The following is a 21,644-nucleotide window of genomic DNA, read 5'->3' on the forward strand; positions in this document are numbered from 1 at the left end:
GCTTATGCAAATGCAGGCATTTTTTGAAGTCCATTCTTCAAACAATCTATTTGTATGTGAGGGAATTGCCATATTATCATTTCACAAGGTTGTCAATTGTTGATGATTATTCAAGTCATGTCAATATACTAGCAATTGATGAAGCAAGTGACTCAACACATTACAGATGTGTGACTTTTCTTTGAAGAGAAGATTCCACTAATAGTGAAGATGTTGATGTTTGCTTATCTTAATTGAAAGAAGGATATATTGAAGGAGACAAAATAAATCCTATATTTCATCAAAGTTCTTTGTCAGACACAATCTTCAACAGAATGATGAAATAAATGTTCAACAAAATTATTCAAGTGATAATTTAGCGGAATAATTCACCAAGGCATTGTCGATCTCAAGATTAGAGAAGTTGTTATACAAGATTGGAATTTGTCGTCTCCAAGAGATAAAGTGATGTTTTCATCGGGGGGAGGCATATACGCGTTGTACTCTTTTTTCCTTAGCTAAGGTTTTATCCCATTGGGTTTTCCTGGTAAGGTTTTTAATGAGGCAGCAAGTAATGCGTATCACAAGATATGTGTACTTTTTTCCTTCACTAAGATTTTTTCCCACAGGGTTTTTTCTTAGTAAGGTTTTAACGAGGCACATTATCTTTGGACATCCAAGGGGGAGTGTTATGAAATACTTGATTATGGTGGATGTCCGTAACTCCTAAGGGAGTAGCACCACTACTCTTCTCCATTAACCTCCCACTACTTCTTACTATTATGGATGTAACTCCCACACCTCCACGATCTTCCCCCATGTTCTCAATAGTTAATACCATGTTCATGACATCCCTTTGTATTACCTATATCATCCTATAAATAGAGGTTTTGGGCATCACATTGTACACACTTGAATACATGGAAGAAATAGAATCTCTTCTCTCTACGTTGTTGTCTATCTTTTTGTTTTATATCATTAGTTTGAGCTAAGTTTTGTAACAATTTATACTTATTTACAACAATAATTAGTGCAAACACCGACTTAAATCTTAAATTCACCTTTGTATACGACTAAGTTTGTGGTGTGAGAGTGTACCGGCGGTTATTGGATAACGCAATTTCTTTCCATCTGTTTAAGCATTTGTTGCAAAGTTACCTAATACTAGTGCTGATCAGGGGTAGGCAAGTATTTATTGAAATGTTAAGGTGCACATAACCAGTGGGGGAAGCAAAAATAAAAACCGTAAACACACGAAAAAACTAGGGAATTCAACATCTACTATATATAAAAAAAAATTGTTAATCTTATATACACAACGTAATTTTCGGCGAAAGGGGTTCGACTGAACCGACTTCCGTCCACCTAGCTCCGCCCTGCGCACAACTAACCCAGAAACCTCTTTCAAATATACAACATGGATTCTGGCAATGTAGTTGGACTCTCATGTCGTCATGAAGAAAAAAAGTTACTTGCAAATTAGTTTTAAAGGCCATTGCCTATCAAAATCCAACTATATATTGCATTTCTATCTGTTTGTCTAGAAGAGCTAAATAAAGAAAAACCCTTTGCTGTTGAGCCATAAAACAAAGAATTGTCATTCCCTACAACTCCCCTAAAGCCACAAAGCATGTGCAGGTAAAAATAGTTGACATAGTGAATGAAATGTACAATTCTATTGGAAACTATAATCTTTTGAAACTACTTAAGCATTGGTTCAAGCCTGCAAAACCTTACATTGGAGCTACTAAAAGCGTCGAAAACGCGTTAGTAATTTCGGATTAAAGATGCAAAACTAGGTGACATCTAAGAAGATTCAACTCTGCCAAGCATAACAAGCTACACATAGCAGAAAATTCAGCTCCTCGCTTGTGGAGTATCATAACCTCCTCCCCATGTAGCGTTGCCACCAGTACCAGGAGGAGGGGGAGTTACCGCACTTACAGCTATGCTACTTCCATATGGATACTTTCCCTCTCCCATTGCGCCAACCTCCACGGGGATATGAGGTATCTGATAACCGTCAACATGGGGCGTAACATGCATAAGAGGAGCGGGATACATGGGATCTGAATTCATGTAGGGCCGAGCATAAGGATCAAAACCTACAGAACATGAAAATACTCGGTTTGTGTTATGAACAATAGAAATATAATAAGGAGCCCAAAACTAGCATATATTGATGTGCCAAAAACTAGCATACTGATTACCTTGAGCTCTTTTCTCGGCATTTAACACCTCAGCACGCAATCTCTCCACTTCTTTAGCCATGCCGATCAAGTCTTTCTCCATAAGTTTCATCTGCTCAACTTTCTCTATGTTTGAACCTTTTTCATACTCAAAGGTCTTACTGCATGTTCCAAGAAGATAAAACATTAGGAAAATACTCTGTATTTCGTGTCTCGAACAATCATGAATGCAGAATGCAGGGATTTTTACAAGCAACATAGTCCTTGCAGAATGCAGGGATTTTTACAAGCAACATAGTCCTCCCTAGGCCCCCAAGAGAAACATGGCACGGAAAAGTCTTATCTTAAATTAAAACTGCATCAAATATGCCAAAAATATGAACAGACGTAAGCATAAAATCCGATTGAGCTTTAGCAGTATACATACTTGCTAAGTGGACAACCTACAAGAATGCAAGATGCTATGGGCACGTCTCTGATCCGTGCATCATCCCGATGTTCTATGGGTGGAAAACCCTTTTTGCTTTAAAGGGAATGCAGTCATAAAGACAACTTGTCAACATTGACAGGGTCCAAACCCTATAATCTAACAATTCATAGCAATATTATATTATGGTGAACTTTAGAATTTCGACATATTTACCGATTAAAAAAAGAAAAAGGAAGTTCGACATATCCATAATCGCAGAAACATGAATGTTTAAGATGGTTATATGATCATACAAGATTCGAAAAGATTAAAGAACAAAGTGTACTAGCAGTGCCTATGGAATATAAAATGAGATAAGGTCGTCTAAGATGGTTCGACTATTTGCATAGACCTCCATATATACCGGTTCAACGGTGCATAGGTGGGAGACCACAATGACTGAGCGAGATCAAACACGACGAGATAGACCTAAAATCACATAAAGCGAAGTCATCTCAAAAGACCTACAAAATTAAGAGCAAACAGAAAGAAACAAAGGATCCATAAAGGCAATAACAACTAAACAAAATTAAGGTTTAGTTATTATTGTTGCGCTCACATTAGATCCGGTGCTCTCCACAAGTCCTTTTATTCTAGTTAGGAACTTGTACATTCCGTAGGAATAAATGTGAGATTTAGAGAACCTCTAGTTTTATAGAATCCCTAATTAGTCTTAAAAAAGACCCCAACTAGTTTGGAAATGTGGCATAATTGATTGATATTTAGCCAGACACCTCGCCAACAAATTAACCAAGATTTTTCAAGGGTAACGGGTAGGAGAATTCTTTCATGCTTCCACCTAAACAACAAGTCAAGACAATTAAATAGTAACGACCCGTGGTTATTTCTTTTTTTCCAGGAAGAAGGGTTGGAAAAAAAGACATGCTTCGACTTACCGCAGCTTCTGGTGTTCTTTCCTTAAGGTATCAAGTTCAGCATGCATCTCAGGTAGCTTCTTGATATCCGCACGAGCTCTTTCCAATTCCTGCATAGCTTGATGTATTTTTCCGCTCAGCTCCATATTGGCCGTTACCAAGCTTCGTGCCTCCAAATGTGCCTCTTGCACATCCTTCCTTGTACTCTCACTAGCTCTAAGTTCAACCTCCATCTTGGCAATCTTGTCAAGCAACAACCGAATCTGGATGTCACTTTCTGTTTGACTACTTCTTATATGTTCTTTGAGTTTCTCTACTTCTCGCTGAGCAGCAGCAAGATCCTGCTTTAAGGCAACATACGTAGCTGCCAACCGATGATTGTCTCCAGCAAGTTGTTCCAACTCCGCTGCCCGAGCAGCCAATCTGTTGTCCCGAAGCTCAGGAGGAGGAAGTGAATCAATGAGGCGGCGGCCAGCGGTCAATTCTTCATGAAGCACCATTCCTGGAGCTTGTATTGACCGTCCATATGATGCTGGTACTTGTCTTCTGGAGGCCATCGATTCACTTGGCCCCAGAACTAAGAAGGGTCAACACTTGTTTTACAGTTTCACTAATTAGGAAATATTTACCTGCTTTAGAAATAAAATAAACTATGAGATTTTTATTTTAAGTAAATGCAGCTTAACAATTTTAGGCTAGGAGCTTTAGTCTCGTAAACTACCAGGGCTATGAATCATAAAGGAAGAAGTAAAAGCATTATTTAACATATAGCAAACAGTTCTGGTAAACGAAACGATCATCTACTATAAGGACACATAATTTAAATTGTTCTTCTTTCGATTTTTCTAACTTGTGTTAAATTCTTGTTGACCTTTGGATTTATGTTGCATTAGTATTAACTAGACTATTAGCCGAAACTACCAAACTTGTTTAATAGAAATGAGTACTCTGTGTAAGAACAATTTCTCAGGTGAAAACCAACAATTTAAAGCACAACGCACTCGTGTGTCTCCCAATAAAATGGCTGAAAACAGAAGGTCTCGACTTTTGCAACTGTAGTTGATCCAAGAAAAATGTTTTGCTCAATACATTTTTTATTTCAGAACCAGCATCCTCCTTTCTGACCTTTCACTACTGGGATCGCTTCACTAAAATTAAATAAATAATGATAGTGGCATCAGGAAACCTTGGAAAACTCAAACCGACTTACATAGCTACACTCGACAAGATGCACGGAGACAAAAATCGAGAGATTGCACCAAGTTTACCTCGCTATGCTAATGGATTTGTAAATAAAAAAGGGCAGCCCGGTGCATTAAGCTCCCGCTATGCGCGGGGTCCGGAGAAGGGCCGGACCACAAGGGTCTATTGTACGCAGTCTTACCCAGCATTTCTGCAAGAGGCTGTTTCCACACCTTGAACCCGTGACCTCCTGGTCACATGACAGCAACTTTACCAGCTACGCCAAGGCTCCCCTTCAATACCCTAACCAATATTCATGCCAATATAAATTTGGCACCAGGTACTGCTTGTGGTGCTCATGCCTTTCCTCTAAATAATCAAAGTCTAATAGCCATTTGCAGCTAATGGCTCTAACTATTAGTAAGACACTATTAAGTTTATTTCTCCAAAGAAAGTTCCTCGCAGAGCCTGAGAGATGAAAACATTTATTCACCTCATATTTCCATCACAAAAATATTTATTCTTCTGATAAGAAAAGGAAACAGGAAGACCCCGTCTTTTAGTATTTCCATTTGGAGCAACAATTGCATCATGGATCGTAAAGACATATCAAAAGACGTATACTGATGCAGAAGATCTAAACCAAGTTTTAGTCATATCAGTAGCAAAATATATAGATAGCTAACATAATTTTCCAGTACTTATTCACTTGATAAGGAAAGAAAGCAGGGACATCTGGGTTCGTTATTTTATTCAGATCATAGAGAAATTAATCTTCAGTTGAACTTCTTCCAAGATAAATTGTAGAATCAATTAAATGTAGAAGATATTGGTTACATTCTAAACAGACGAGGGAAACGGGCAAGTAGGCAAAGAAATTTTTTCATACTTGTACATCTAAAGAACCATTCATCACCTTTTAAACATTTTAGCACCGCCACTTTAAAATCAACCAAATTCATGCCAAAAACGCAAAGCAACATTTAAATATTTTTAATTTCCAAAGATATGTTACTTCAGCATGTCCCGGTGCTGCACATTTCTTAAAAAACTTTTTTTAAGAAATGTACTAATGTTATGGTCCCCTCCATTACTCTTCAAACGCGTTCCTGTATAGCTAATTTCAACTTCAAATAGCTATGACAATCCAGTTGCTTTCCTAATCGAGCCACACGATGCCTATGCCTATGCCTGACGAAAGAAAAGAAAAGCAAGTTTCTTCCCAAGTACTTGCCTTTATCTTTCCACATCCACTTGGGCTTTAACAAGAAACGCTCCCATCATAATTTCCACTATACTATCTCTAGCAATTCAAGAAAAAGCTTGCACACTCTGCACAAGAATACAGAAAACAGTGTTCTCAAAGGCGAAAAGCTCTAGAAAGCACTCCACGTTTACTGGGGCTTTAAGCGCAAAGTGCAATTTAAGTGTGGGCTTTAGCATAAAAAAGGCGCAAAGAAGGAAAAAATAAATATATATGTAATCTAAGAAAAAAGTAACAAATTCATTCCTAATGTTCTCCTTAACAACTAATACACTTATTTGTCAATTATATTTGTTGTTTAGTACAACTAGATTCAAGACAGAATGCATCGACAATGAGTGTGCACGCCTTAGTCCCTTGCCCACATTGAAGCACAGCTTAAGTGAGGCTAAGTGCCCTTCCCGAGCTCTTCTAAACTTCAAGCTTGAGCGCGCCTTAAATAACTCTTTGACAACACTGACAGAAAGATTCTCATATATCAATTTTCTGGTGAACATTATGGTCTTTCCTTCTAATTAATCCTTTCATACAGTTGTTAATCCTAGTACAATTCAATCCTTCCAAGCTATACAGCTTTACAAAGTAATAGTTCAACTAAGAATAAAAACACACTGCACTTTCTTCCCCACGAAGAGAGCGACAAAGAAAAAGAAAAATATCTGCAACCTATCAGGATAATACAAACACTCACTAATTTCCTATCTCAAGAACAACCAACTAAATGTGCATCAAATATTATTAAACTTAACACCACTGCCTCCACAATGACTTTCCAGAACCATGAAGTTTAAAGTTCAAATCCAGCGGAGTCAAATAACATTAGGTGACTTCTTCTATCAGCCCAAGTCTTGGTGGGCAGAGTTACCCACTTACCCTGTACCTATATTGGTGGGAGGTAGCACATATCTGGTGGAATATTAGAGGTGCACACGGACACCACTATAAACAATATTATGAATTCACAAAAAATACACCCTCCACTACACCCCACCCCTCGTTCAGAACCATGAGGTTTCACTTTCAAAAGTGGAGTCAAAGGACACTAGGCGACTTCTTCTCATCTGCCTAAGCCTTGGCGGACAGAGTTACCTCGTAACCGTGTTGATGGGAGATAGCAAGTGCCCAATGAAATAGTCGAGGTGCTCGCAAGCTGTCTTGACACTATCGTCATAAAAAAATGACTTTCCGGAAGGAAACACTCCCCTCACCAACTACCCCCTTCATAACCTACCATCCCACAAACACATGATACAAACCTTTTCAGGGTAAAATCCCAAAAGGGTCAATGCAAAACAGAGAGAACATAACATAAGATCAACAAAATCAAAGAGGCCATATATATAACAAATAAGCCAAAAAAAAGGCCACAACTAGAATATACTCACCACTAGGTAACAAGGTTTCTGCATTTATACTTAATCAATGACATAAGAAAGATCAAAACATTTTAACATAACATAGTCACTTCGTTAAACTAATAAAATATCCAATTCAACAACAACAGATTAGAAGAAAAAATTATCCTTTTTAATTCAAGAATGGGCGGAAATATTTAAAGATTTTTAATCAAAATTAAAGCATACCCAGAAGAAGAAAAAGGGGGACAAAAATCATACCTTAGTATTTATAATAACCCGTTAGGAAAAAATTTCTATCTGAAAGAACTCTAATACTTTATAGCGTATAAGAGGCATTCGAGGGTTGTGTTTTTCATGAGTTAAAAATACATGAAGGAGAAAATATCACAAAAAGTACAAAACTTTTATTGTCTTTTTTAGTTACATTTTCTTTAATTTTGCAAATTTGGTCCCTCTAATTGCAAAACTTGACAATGAATCTATTAATATAGAAAAGGAGAGGCAAATTCATAATATTGTGACAAAGGTCAACCCGAAATATCGACACGTGTCAAGCTTTAAGACAAAACTCCAATAAGCTTGGAGATTCAAACAAATTATAAAATAAAAAAATTAATTGAAGCATTTAAAGCATTAATTTCTTTCAGTTATTTCCCTTAAGAGTCCTATTTCCCTTAAGAGTCCCACATTAAATCATTAATATGTTCCAATTATTTCCTTTAAGAGTCCCACGTCTGGGCATAGTTATGCAACATAGTTAGTTAATATTGATTTCTGAATAGAATTTGTTAATAATGAATCTATGTTTTTGAGTAATGGTCTAGAAATATAAATATTTTTCCTTCAAACATGGAACATATGCATTTGAATTATACGATAAAGTATTCCACGCAATTTATTAAAAAGTAAAAATCTATTTTGAGTTTCTATTTTTGAGTAATGGTGTAGAAAGATAAATATATATTTTTTTTAAACATTGAAGATGAATTTGAAGAAGTTAATATAGGAAGAAGTTAAGTATTAAAAGGAAAAAAGATACATGTAGTAATTTTAGGTTTAGTTATTTAATTATTTCTAAACTCAAATTCAAAATTTGTTTTTTGATTATGAGTGCTCCGAAATGTTTGCACCATTTTCTCTCATGTATGTTTATCCCAACTTTTGAAATGTTTAAAATCCAATAACATACATTTTGCCTCCTTATTTTCAGGCAAACGCAAGCTACATTAGTGGCACATTATTCTTTCTTAACCGGTTTTAAAGAAACTGATAAGTCACGCCTCCCCCTTACATATTCTCTTAATTAATTAATAATTAATAATTAATTACACCCTATTCTTTTTTTAAAATTTATTGAAATAATTTCTTACCATTTTTTGGCTAAATTATATAGAGATTCTTTATATATTAATTCAAGCTTATCAAATGTCCTAATAAAACCGTGCAGCCGTAATCTTGGGCACATTCAGGACTTTGTTTTTGAGAAGTTATCAAACTTCTTTATATTAAACTAACGTAGTTGAACTACTCCTTCTTTATAGCGAAAAAATTAGCAAATTGTTTATATTAATTTGTAAACTTAAAATAANTAATATACATATAAAAAACAAAAATAATAAAATAAAATAAAAAACTAACATATATATATATATATATATATATATATATAGTAATTGATTACTTTATTTGGATTAATAAATATAGATATCGTATAATTAAATATGATAAAAAAACAACGAAAAATAAATATATGAAAAATAACTACCCATTCAAATTGGGTGGGAGTAGTTTCAAGTTTGAGTTTTTAAATTATGTTAAAAGAAAAAGCAAACAAAAAAATTACCAATAAAAAAACGAAAAAAGTGAAGAAAAACTACCCATTCAAATCGGGAAGTAGTTTCAAGTTGGAGTTTTAAAATAATTTTAAAATAAAATTAAATAAAATAATGAATTACTAATTCATATTGGGGAATAGTTTCAAATTGGAGTTTTAAAATTATTCTAAAATAAAAAAACAAAAAATCTATTTATATAATATAATATAATATATATATATTATATATAATATATATAATAGGAGAGTCAAAGAAATATATATATATATATATATATATAGATAATAGGAGAGGCAAAGAAATGTTATAATGACAAGTGTCATAATTTCTATTAATAATATAATTATACTAAATATTGGATAATATAATAAATAGAAATACATAACGAAAAAATTATNTTAGACAGCGAACAAAGCTTATATATTGTTTTTTTATTAGTATTAACTAATATAACCTTTCGACTTGGCAAATATGTTTAGCATTTTCTCATGTAAGCTTTACAATATTATTTTACAATAAGCTAAATCTTAAAATTGTTTAATAAACCTGTATATTCATGATTAAGTTTATCAATTGTCCGCGCATCGCGTGGGTACATATACTAGTTAGGGATAAGTAGTTTGGAGCAAGTTCGAAATGATAACAAAAAATAAAGAATATTCAAAGTGATAACTTAAAAAATATGTGTATCTCTTGAAACTAATGTTCTGTCTTGAGTAAGAGCATAAGTGAACCCTTTTGCTAATAGTAGGGACTCATAGGACCCAAACAATTACTAATGGGGCTTATGTGACGCGAACTATTAACGGAGAATAAAAATAGATCATTTTGCATAGTATAGGGACGAATTTGAATATTTTTCCTATGCTTCATTGGTGAATAAAGGGCATGTGTGAGCTCTTTCCTAATGGCAAAGACTCATATGACCCAAACTATTGTTACTGGCAGGGACTTATCTGACCCGAACTATTAATGGAGGATAAAATTATATTATTTCGCATAGTTCAGGGACAAATTTAAATATTTTTCATATAACTAATGCTTCGTCGGTGAATAAGGGCGCGGGTTAACCATTTTGCTAATGGCATGGGCTTATATGACCTGAACTATTACGTTAAAATAGCATGGTATAGCCAGTTTTCCGACTGGTCATTCAAAAATAGCCAGCGTTTACCAAGTCAATGAAAAATAGCCACTATTTTGCTGCGGCAGAGACCGGTCCAGCATAATATACTGGAGTTCGGTGCACCTGTGTATGAACTCCAGCATATTATGCTGGACCAATATACTTTGCTGGCTCCAGTATAATATACTGGAGATTGGAGCACCGGCGCTCCAAACTCCAGTATATTATGCTGGGCCGGTATACTTGCTGGAACTCCAGTATATTATGCTGGAGTTCTAGTGTACTTATGCTGGAACTCCATCATATTATGCTGGAGTTCCAGCATACTTATCTTGGAACTCCAGTATAATATGTTGGAGTTAAGTATACATATGCTGGAACTCCAGCATAATATACTAGCGTATTTTTCCGGGTTTTGAATAGTGTTTTCGCTCAGATTTTTCTTTACATGAAAAGTGGCTAAATTTCGATTACTTTTGAAAATGGGCTATTTTTGAACGACCAGTTATAAATCTGGCTATTTTTGAATTTCACCCAACTATTGCTAATGGCAGGGGCTCATCTGACCCAAACTATTAATGAAGGATAAATTAGATCATTTCGAATAGTTGAAGGGAAAATCTAAACATTTTTCCTTTAACTAATACTTCATTGGTGAAAAGGGGCATAGGTTACCTCTTTTGCTAATAGCAATGGCTCATTCGATCGAATTATTAACGGATGATAAAATTATTGCGTAGTCAGGAGCGACCTAAGTTTTTATCGTATTTTTTGGACATCATGACTAACCGTTTATTGCTACCTTTTTTTTAGCCGAGAGTAAGTCTATCGAAAACAGTGTCTCTATCTTCACTGGGTAAGGGTAAAGTTTGCGTACATACTACCTTCCCCAGACCCTACTTGTAAAGTTATATTGAGTTTGTTGTAATTGTTGTTTGGACATCATGACCAAAGAAATAAGCTGTAAATAGTAGGTAACTCAGGTTACCTCCAAAAAAAACCTTACCTTATAAAGCAAGGAAAGAAATTGTAGCTTTTTTCTCACATTTAATAGTAGTAGGTATAAAAGAAACTAAGGGCGTGTTTGGTATAACAGAAAATATTTTCCGTCGAAAATGTTTTCCAAGAAAATGTTTTCTCCAGCTGATCTTCCGGGCATGCCGCCTGATAGAGATATTGATTTCGGCATTGATCTGTTGCCGGGCACCCAGCCCATTTCCATTCCTCCGTATTGTATGGCTCCTCCTGAGTTGAAGGAGTTGAAGGATCAGTTGCAGGAATTGCTGGGTAAGGGTTTTATTCGACCTAGTGTTTCACCGTTGGGTGCTCATGTTTTGTTTGTGAAGAAAAAGGATGGTTCTATGCGCATGTGTATTGACTACCGCCAGTTGAACAAGGTTACAGTGAAGAACCGTTATCCTTTGCCTCGCATTGATGATCTGTTTGACCAGCTTCAGGGCGCACAGGTGTTTTCTAAGATTGACTTGCACTCAGGGTACCATCAGTTGAAGATTCGGGAGCCAGATATCCTGAAGACTGCCTTCAGGACTCGATATGGCCATTACGAGTTCCTTGTCATGTCATTTGGGCTGACCAATGCCCCTGCAACTTTCATGCATTTGATGCACAGTGTGTTCAGGCCATATCTTGACTCGTTCGTGATTGTTTTTATTGATGATATTCTGGTGTATTCCCGGAGCCGGGAAGATCATGAGCAGCACCTGAGGACCGTGCTTCAGACCTTGAGGGAGAAGAAATTATATGCAAAGTTCTCAAAATGTGAGTTTTGGCTGAGTTCTGTGGCATTCTTAGGCCATGTGATTTCTAGTGAGGGTATTCGGGTGGATCCGAGGAAGGTAGAGGCCGTGCAGAGTTGGCCCAGGCCGTCCTCAGCTACTGAGATTCGCAGTTTCCTTGGCTTGGCGGGTTACTACCGTCGTGTCGTGGAGGGATTTTCATCGATTGCTGCCCCTATGACTAGATTGACCCAGAAGGGTGCCCCATTTTAGTGGACAGAGGAGTGTGAGGCGAGCTTTCAAAAGCTCAAGACAGCTTTGACTACAGCCCCTATCTTGATGTTGCCTACCGGTTGGGGGTCTTATACTGTCTATTGTGACGCCTCGAGGGTTGGCCTTGGAGCAGTGTTGATGCAGGACGGTAGGGTAATTGCCTACGCGTCCAGACAGTTGAAGATACATGAAAAGAATTACCCTGTCCACGACCTTGACTTTGCTTCCATTGTTCATGCCTTGAAGATCTGGCGTCATTATTTATATGGAGTGCCTTCTGAGATCTATACTGATCATCGGAGTTTGCAGCACTTGCTCAAGCAAAAGGATCTCAATATGCGTCAGAGGAGGTGGTTAGAGCTGCTGAAGGATTATGACATCACTATCCTATATCACCCGGGCAAGGCCAATGTGGTGGCAGATGCCTTGAGTCGCCGGGCGGAGAGTTTGGGGAGTTTGGCATATTTACCAGCTTCAGAGAGGCCTATGGCGATGGATGTTCTAGCCAGCCAGTTCGTGAGATTGGATCTTTCGGAGCCCAGTCGGGTTCTAGCCTGTGTGGTTTCCTGGTCTTCCCTATTTGACCGTATCAGGGAGCGGCAGTATGATGACCCTCATTTGCTTGTCCTTCGGGACAAGGTTCAGCATGGTGATGCCAGGGATGTGACCATTGGAGATGATGGAGTATTGAGGATGCAGGGCCGGATTTGTGTGCCCAATGTTGATGGCCTTCGAGAGATGATTCTAGCAGAGGCCCATAGTTCGCGGTATTCCATCCATCCGGGTGCCGCGAAGATGTATCAGGACCTGAGGCAGCACTACTGGTGGAGGCGGATGAAGAAGGATATAGTTGGTTAAGTGTCTAGATGCCTCAACTGCCAGCAGGTGAAGTATGAGCACCAACGCCCGGGTGGGTTGCTCCAGCAGATAGAGATTCCGGAGTGGAAATGGGAGCGCATCACCATGGATTTTGTATCTGGACTTCCACGGACCCTGAAGAAGTTTGATTCCATTTGGGTTATTGTGGACCGGCTGACCAAGTCCGCTCATTTCATTCCTGTGTGTACCACTTATTCATCGGAGCGGTTGGCGGAGATTTATATAAGGGAGATCGTCCGTTTGCATGGTATTCCAGTTTCCATCATTTCAGACAGAGGTACTCAGTTTACATCGCGATTCTGGAGAGCCGTGCAGCAGGAGTTAGGCACTCGGGTGGAGTTGAGCACAGCATTTCACCCCCAGACGGACGGACAGTCCGAGCGCACTATTCAGATTCTTGAGGACATGCTCCGTGCGTGCGTGATTGAGTTTGGAGGGTCTTGGGATCATTTCTTGCCATTGGCGGAGTTTGCTTATAACAACAGTTATCAGTCCAGCATTCAGATGGCGCCGTATGAGGCTTTATATGGCAGGAGGTGTAGATCTCCGGTGGGTTGGTTTGAGCCGGGTGAGGCCAGGCTATTGGGTACAGAGATGGTTCAGGATGCATTGGAGAAGGTCAAGGTGATTCAGGACAGACTCCGTACAGCCCAGTCTAGACAGAAGAGTTACGCGGACAGGAAGGTTCGTGATGTTTCATATATGGTTGGTGAGCGGGTTCTGCTTCGGGTCTCGCCTATGAAGGGCGTCATGAGGTTTGGAAAGAAAGGGAAGCTGAGTCCGAGGTTTATTGGCCCTTTTGAGATCTTGAGGCGAGTTGGGGAGGTTGCCTATGAGCTTGCCTTACCTCCCAGCTTGGCCGGAGTTCATCCGGTATTTCATGTTTCGATGCTCCGGAGGTATCACGGTGATCCGTCGCACGTGTTGGATTTCAGTTCAGTCCAGTTGGACAAGGATCTATCCTATGTTGAGGAGCCAGTGGCTATTTTGGACAGGCAGATCAGAAAGTTGAGGTCAAAGAACATAGCTTCAGTAAAGGTTCAGTGGCGGGGTCAGCCGGCCGAGGAGGCGACTTGGGAGACCGAGCAGGATATGCGCAGCCAGTACCCTCATCTTTTCACTACTTCAGGTATGTTCTCTATGCTCGTTCGAGGACGAACGAATGTTTAAGTGTAGGAGGATGTAACGACCCGGCCGGTCGTTTTTGGAATTTACGCCCCGATCCCCCATTAACTGCTTCCCCTAAGTTCATTTCTGCTATTTTGGTTTGCCGGGACGTTCGGTGTTGGGATTCGGAGTGTTTTGGGACACTTAGTCCCTAAATGAGAGCTTAAGAGTTGAAAAATGGTCCGTAATCGGAACAGTGTGAAGACGACCTCGGAATGGAAATCCGATGGTTCCGTTAGCTCCGTTAGGTGATTTCGGGGTTGGGAGCGTGTTCGGAATGTATTTTGGAGGCTCGTAGCTCATTTAGGCTTGAAATGCCGAAGTTTGAATTTTTGAAGTTTCCGGTCCGATAGTGAGTTTTTGATCCGAGGGTCGGATTGGAATTCCGGAAGTTGCAGTAGCTCCGTCATGTCATTTGGGATGTGTGTGCAAAATTTCAGGTCATTCGGACGAGGTTTGGTTAGGTTTTTGATCGAAAGCGTGTTTGGTTGGAATTTGAGGTTCTTAGACTTGAATCTTTGATTAATTCGGGTTTCCGGCGTTGTTTTAGGTGTTTTAAGGATTGGTACAAGTTCGAATAAGGTATTAGGTGGTATTGGTGCTTTTGGTTGAGGTCCCGGGGGCCTCGGGATGATTTCGGGTGGTTAACGGAAAAATTTTTGAAGTGTTGCAGCAGCTGGTTTTTCTCGTCTTCTGGTATTTTCGCTTCTGCAGCTTGGGAACCGCAGAAGCGGAGCCGCAGAAGCAACTACCTGATCGCAGGAGTGAATTTGGGCTCCCTCAGCTTTTTCCGCAGGTGCGGATGATCTACCGCAGATGCGGTTACGCACCTGCGAGGCTTCTATCGCAGATGCGGCCCTGGGTCTTTTGTGAGAAACCGCAGAAGCGGTGAGTATTTCGCAGAAGCGGCAACCGCAGGTGCGGTTTAAGACCGCAGAAGCGGAACCCTGGATTTTTAATGAAAACCGCAGAAGCGGCTCGTGGTCCGCAGAAGCGGGACCGCAGAAGCGGTCCCTTGTCCGCAGAAGCGGAAATGACTGTTCAGAAATATCAATTTCGAGGGTTAAATTTCATAAGTTTGAAAATCGATTGAGAGCTCGGGAGAAGGCGATTTTGAGTGGGTTTTGAAGAGAAAATCATTGGGTAACGTTTCCTTGATCCCTTTTCATTATATTTCATCATTATATAGCTAAATACATCATTGGAATTCGAATTTAGGATCAAAAGTTGGTTAATTTGGGGTAAAACTTCATACACCAAACTATTGGGTTTTGAGGGGGCATTTGACCTCCGATTTGGGAGATTTTTATATGGTTAGACTCGTGAGAGTACGAGGGTTCTGAAAATGTGAAAATTATTCGATTCCGAGACGTTGGCTGGAGGGGCATTTTGGTCATTTTACCTATTTTCGCGCCCTAGCTTTAATTTTTATAGTGGAATCAGTTGTTTGCAATATTATTTACGATATGTAATTGAATTGAATAGATTTGGGCCATTTGGAGTCGGATACTCGTGGCAAAGGCGTGGTTTCTATTGATATTGAGCCGGTTCGAGGTAAGTGGCTTGTCTAACCTTGTGTGGGGGACCTTTCCCCTTAGGATTTGTTATTTGTTGATTTGAGTGCCTTGTACGCGAGGTGACGGGCGTGTACTTGAGCCAATTGTTAGAAATCCGGGTTTTTTCTTAAGATATTAAGATTGAGTTCCTTTCATATTTGCTTTATTCTACTTGCAATTATAACTTGTGCTAGATTAGGAAAGCATGTTTAGTTGATTTAACTTGCCTAATTGCTTAAGTTGCCTTAACTGTACTACGTGAAGCATGCTAGGCCAGTACTACCTGTTGCTTGTCTTTTGTACTTCGTTTCCGTGTACCTTCTGGTTGTGATTGCGCATTTACATTGGGACTACGGATGTGGGATTCCGGTAGCTCCCCCCCTTGTTTGTTTACTTTGGGACTACGGGTTCGATTCCCGGTAGATCCCCCTGCACTTTTACTTTGGGACTGCGGGTTAGATTCCCGATAGATCCCCCTGCACATTGATAGTTGGACTACGGGACGGTATCCCGGGAGATCCTTCGGATATACACATATGATGGACTACGGGACGGTATCCCGGGAGATCCACTGGACAGTTGAGAAAAGGACTACAGGACGGTATCCTGGGAGATCCTCATTGTTACCATTGGTGTTGAGCTGTACTTATTCTGTGGTTGTTCCGTTCTTGTGTATTTGCTATTGCCTTGCTTAATCTGTCTTATATCACTGCTGTATTTATTATTTCTGTCAGATTATCATACTGTTAATTATTGTTATTACTATATTTTGTCTCAGTATGGCCCTGACCTTCCTCGTCACTACCCAACCGAGGTTAGGCTTGGCACTTACTGAGTACCGCTGTGGTGTACTCATGCCCTTCCTGCGCATGTTTTTCATGTGCAGATCATCCAGGTACCTCTACTCAGGCGCACTATCAGTGAGGCAGGAGGACTACGGAGACTTCGAGGTAGATCTGCTGCGTCCGCAGACCGACGAGTCTCCCTCTTATTCTATCTTTAGTACTTAGTTTTTCCTTCTTTCGGTTGTTAGAAATTCTGGAGTTTGGAACCTTTACTATACACTTCTGTAGCCTGTGTTGCCCGTGAGTTTCCGGGTTTTGGGAATTGTTTTAGACTTGTGATATTGAGTTGTACTTGCCAAGCGACAATTAGTACAGTTTCCTTTAGATATTTGAATTGATTTTCTCTATTTTTCCGCAATTGTTATATTTCCGCAAATGTTAGGCTTACCTGGTCATGGGGACCAGGTGCCGTCATGACATGTTCACGGTTGGTGAACTAGGGTGTGAAAAACAAGTAGTAATTTTATTCATTTTTCGGTGTTTGGTACGCAAATTAAGGAAAATAACTTCTCAAGAGTATTCACAAATAATTTATATACAATAAACATGAAGTCATAAACTTTCGAACCAACAACCTTCCGAACCCACAAATTTCATAAACTTTCGAAACCACGAACTTTCGAACCCGTAAACTTTATAATTTCTAAACCTGTAAACTTCCAAACACATAAACCTTCGAACTCATAACTTTGAAACTTGTAAAATTTCGAGCCTATAAACCGAAAGATGGAAAAACTAAAACTGAAAATATATAAAAAAATATTTTTTTTCCGGGGGGGGGGGGGGGGGGTTCGCTAGGCCTGAGGTGGGGTTGGGTGGGTGGGTGTGGTGTGGGGAAGGTTGAGAAGGAGTTTTGGAAAATGTTTTCCCTTCTCTTGATAAGGATAACATTTTCCTCCAATTGGAGGAAAATGAGTTCATAAGGAAAATATTTTCCAAAAAATTTAAGCCAACCAAACATGGGAAAATTAGAAAATATTTTCCGGAAAATATTTTCCTTCATACCAAACACACCCTAAGTCTTAATAAAAAATCCTTTAAGATTACTGTATTCTGTAAAACACTGCCACATGCATGAAACTTAATTCTGAGCTAATTTCAGAAGTAATCAAAAAGGAAAAACTTAGAAGGTAATAATCTAGAAAAGCAAGATTTTTTCTCCATCAAATAAGCATTCAAATATATATGTTTTAATTTATTTATAACTAGCAAAGGGCAGGAAGGTAAGCAAGGAAATTTTTGTGTTCTTGTTTGGTTAGTTAAAATAAAGAATAAGAAAATTAAAAGAGAGGAAAAAAATATATACTATCATTTTCATTCAATCATCACAAAATTCTGTTCCTTCCCTTAGAAAATTGCTACTATTACTTTCTTTTTAAAAAACAATTTCCTTTCCATGTATCTTTCTTTCTCTATTATTGCACCGCATAAAAGATATATACAGTTAGAATTCTCTACAACAGTTATCTTTTATAGCAATACTTCACTACAACAGCCAAGTTTCTTTGGAACCATTTATAATAAGTATGTTATAATATATGTTCTTTATAACAGAATTTTACTAGAGCAACCACAAAATATTGAAAAAAACGAGGCTATTATAGAAAGATTTGGCTGTATTTGACTTTTAATATTATTTAACTTATTCCGTGAATCGGAAGCGGGGCACTGCCCCTCTTTTTGGACCTAAGGCTTGCTTGCAGGCCAATCCAGGCGGAAGACATTGTCGGGTGGGAAGTTTGGCTGGGGCGGCACATCTGTTAAAAGATAACACATGTATCTTAGACGAGCTCAACGAGAACAGAAATCTCATGTGGAACAGAAGGATAAAAACTCATTTGATTCTGATTTCCAATATGAATACGAATCGTGAAAGCGTGGGTGCTGAACTATCTTTTAGACCTTCGAAATTCGAAGCTAGAGGTGTCAGAAAAGTTACCACAGGGATAACTGGCCTATAACAGCCAAGCATTCATAGCGACGTTGCTTTTAAAAATAAAAAATAAAAAATACAGTAGTAAATATATGTCTATATATGTATAATACAATTGTGTGCATAACCACATGTCTTTAAACCATCAAAAATCAATGAACCCTTGGAGGGAATATTAAAACTACAAATTCTTGTTCAATTCTTTTAAAGCCATGGCACCAAAATCTTTCTTCTTCTTGTTCTTAGCCCTTTTCTTGTGTAATACAATTACAAGTCAAACCATTCCAAAATTCACATCAATTCTTGTTTTTGGTGATTCAACAGTTGACACTGGAAATAACAACTATATATTCACTTTATTTAAAGGCAATCATCCACCCTATGGAAAAGACTATTATAACCATATTCCAACAGGTAGATTTTCAAATGGAAAACTCGTACCAGATATATTAGCTTTTTTATTAAATTTAAAAAAATATGGTGTGCCACCATATTTACAGCCAAATTTAATGGCTAATGATTTAAAAACTGGAGTTTGTTTTGCATCAGCTGGATCAGGATATGATGATTTAACAAGTTCAATTTCTGGAGTAATTTCAATGAGTAAACAGTTAGAATATTTTAAAGAATATTGAAAGGGTATTTTGGAGAAAAAGAAGCTGAAAAAATAGTGAAAGGTGCTTTGGTTATTGTTAGTTCAGGGAGTAATGATTTTATTTTTAATTTCTATGATATTCCAACTAGAAGGGTTGAATTTAGCATGAATGAGTATCAAGATTTTCTGCTAAACAAGCTGCAATTTTTTATCAAGGTTATTTTCTATCACATCCCTCTCTTCTTATTACTCTTTAATGTACACTTTTTTTGAATTGATCTTTTACATTGCCAGACGGGGAGCCTGGAGCAACGCTAAGGTTGTCTCCGTCCCGTATGATCTATAGACCAGGAGTTCGAGCAGTAAAAGCAGCCAATAATGTTTACATTAGGGTAGGATGTCTACTTTACACCTTTAAGGGTGCGGCCCTTTTGGGACCCTACATGAATACGGGGTGCTTCGTGCACCGGGCAGCCCTTTTACACTACTAAAAATACGCGTTATTCCGAGGAGCAAAACAGATGATTTTTTGTCTTATACAGCTTGGGTCAAGATCGGGGAAAGGTTAGAAGAGATAGGAAAAACTAACAATTGTCGGTCGGGGCGAGGACAAGCTTGCTTCTTCAGAAACCTATCCCCCGAGAAAAACGACCTTATAGTGTTAGCCCTCGCGTTTTTTCTATTCTATCCCATTTCATTATAGGATAGGCGCCTTAATACTAAAATAATAAGTGAAGTAATTATCATCTGACCAATTTGCTTCTTATCGTCGGTAATAAGGGGTTTTGTGTTTTTTTGCTAATCCAAATTTTGCTTGAGCTAACTTCAACGTTTTTCTTGTTTAACCATCTGGTATTCGATTCACTCACCCAAAAAAGGTCATAAAACATGCATCACATTAATAGAAATCGATAGTTTCATTTGAAAGGACACAGAAAATAGTCAAATTTACTTGTAATTACCTCATAATTAATTTAATTTTCAGAAATGCTTTTTATATATTGTTATGTGACATGCAATATTCTACCTTATTTTACTAGGAACTTTATGAACTTGGATGTCGTGGAATTATAGCGAGTGGGCTGCCTCCAATTGGTTGTCTACCAATTCAAATGACAGCAAAATCTCCACTTCATAGAATTTGCTTAGAAAAAGAGAATTCAGATTCTCAAATTTATAATCAAAAGCTTCAGAAATTGTTGCCAAATTTACAAGCACAACATCCAGGAAGCAAAATCTTGTATGCAGACATTTACACTCCTATATCAGATCTCATCAATAATCCACATGAATATGGTAAGATTTCAATGTATTTTTTTTGTTTCTCATCCGATATTCGGTACTTGCTTTAGAATTCAACTAATTCGAATTCTCGCTCGAAATTTTCACTTTTGGGGGAAAAGCCTTCCTTAGTAAAGACACCTTCATAACCAGTTTAGAATCCGAGACCTTTGGTTAAGGATGGAGAAGTACCACTCTGCCATAGTTTTTGGTAGATAAGGATGAAGGAGTATTTATCTTGAGCTTTTTAGAAAGCTTTCAGATTGTTCGGTACCAGCTATCGTTAAAGAAAGCATATGCTTCTAACTCAGTTCATCCCCTATATGGTAATGGTAGGTACGCCGGTACCCATTTTCTGGTTCAACCAAGGACTAACTTGCATGCACTTTGACTAAATTTATTGGGTACCTGCTACCTTCCACTGTCAACACAGGTATCGGATAACTCCGCCAGCCAAGACTTAGACAGATGGAAAGAATAATCTAATATTTTTTTTTTGTCTCCGCCGGAATTTAATTATGTTAAGCCGGACCCTGTGATTGCCTTCATGCCATTCACCTAGGGCTCGTTTGGTACGAGGGATAAGGGACAATTAATCTCGGGATTAAATTTGAAATGAGTTTATCCTATATTTGGCTGAGATAATATCGCAGATTATAGTGTTACTTTAATCTCTATGGGAGGGTGGGATAGTAATTCCATGATAATTAATCCGGTATAATTAATTCTGAAATAACTTATTTCCCAACCAAAGGACCCCTAGTTCTTATAATTCTTAACTTCCGAGCATTTATCATAAATATCACCCAACATTTAGATTAGTTATCTCCCTTTTTTCTTTTCATTCTTCTTATTAATCTAAATGCTTTCTGTTTTACATAACTATGACAGGATTTGAAGAAATTAAAAAAGGTTGTTGTGGAACTGGGTTATTAGAAGCAGGACCATTGTGTACAACAAAATCTCCAATGTGTACAGATACTTCACAATATATTTTCTTTGACAGTATTCATCCAACTGAATCAACTTACTACCACATTACTGAGTATTTAGTGAAGGAGCTTCTCCCAAAGTTCTCAACTGTTGACAGCTTTTGATATAT

The 21,644-nt window shown here is 38.2% G+C and overlaps 2 protein-coding genes across 3 annotated transcripts; one reads left to right on the forward strand and one right to left on the reverse strand.

Annotated features, from left to right (window-relative positions):
- On the reverse strand, nucleotides 1,534-7,700 carry LOC109234541 (protein FLX-like 4). Of its 2 annotated transcripts, none has more exons than XM_019400563.1 (4): nucleotides 7,575-7,700; nucleotides 3,534-4,141; nucleotides 2,190-2,329; nucleotides 1,534-2,084 (listed from the first exon to the last, which is right to left on the reverse strand). In XM_019400563.1, the coding sequence occupies exons 2-4, from the start codon at nucleotides 4,067-4,069 to the stop codon at nucleotides 1,837-1,839; spliced, it is 924 nt and encodes a 307-aa protein (XP_019256108.1). In that variant the 5' UTR covers nucleotides 4,070-4,141; nucleotides 7,575-7,700; the 3' UTR covers nucleotides 1,534-1,836. The 2 variants fall into 2 exon arrangements, with proteins under 2 accessions (XP_019256108.1, XP_019256109.1); XM_019400564.1 differs by having other exon boundaries at nucleotides 3,534-4,144; nucleotides 7,575-7,685.
- On the forward strand, nucleotides 19,176-21,639 carry LOC109234902 (GDSL esterase/lipase At2g31550-like). Its single transcript, XM_019400942.1, has 4 exons — nucleotides 19,176-19,269; nucleotides 19,556-19,653; nucleotides 20,302-20,557; nucleotides 21,434-21,639. The coding sequence occupies exons 1-4, from the start codon at nucleotides 19,176-19,178 to the stop codon at nucleotides 21,637-21,639; spliced, it is 654 nt and encodes a 217-aa protein (XP_019256487.1).

Source organism: Nicotiana attenuata, chromosome 11, assembly GCF_001879085.1.
Source record: "Nicotiana attenuata strain UT chromosome 11, NIATTr2, whole genome shotgun sequence".
Taxonomy (NCBI): Eukaryota; Viridiplantae; Streptophyta; class Magnoliopsida; order Solanales; family Solanaceae; genus Nicotiana; species Nicotiana attenuata.

Coding starts and splice junctions, on each gene's coding strand:
- LOC109234902 (XM_019400942.1), top strand. CDS start 19,176: ATGGCTAATGATTTAAAAACTGGAGTTTGTTTTGCATCAGCTGGATCA. Junction 19,270..19,555: donor TTCTGGAGTAATTTCAATGA/GTAAACAGTTAG, acceptor TTACATTGCCAG/ACGGGGAGCCTGGAGCAACG. Junction 20,558..21,433: donor CAATAATCCACATGAATATG/GTAAGATTTCAA, acceptor TAACTATGACAG/GATTTGAAGAAATTAAAAAA.
- LOC109234541 (XM_019400563.1), bottom strand. CDS start 4,069: ATGGCCTCCAGAAGACAAGTACCAGCATCATATGGACGGTCAATACAA. Junction 2,330..3,533: donor AAAGAACACCAGAAGCTGCG/GTAAGTCGAAGC, acceptor TGGAACATGCAG/TAAGACCTTTGAGTATGAAA. Junction 2,085..2,189: donor TGCCGAGAAAAGAGCTCAAG/GTAATCAGTATG, acceptor CATGTTCTGTAG/GTTTTGATCCTTATGCTCGG.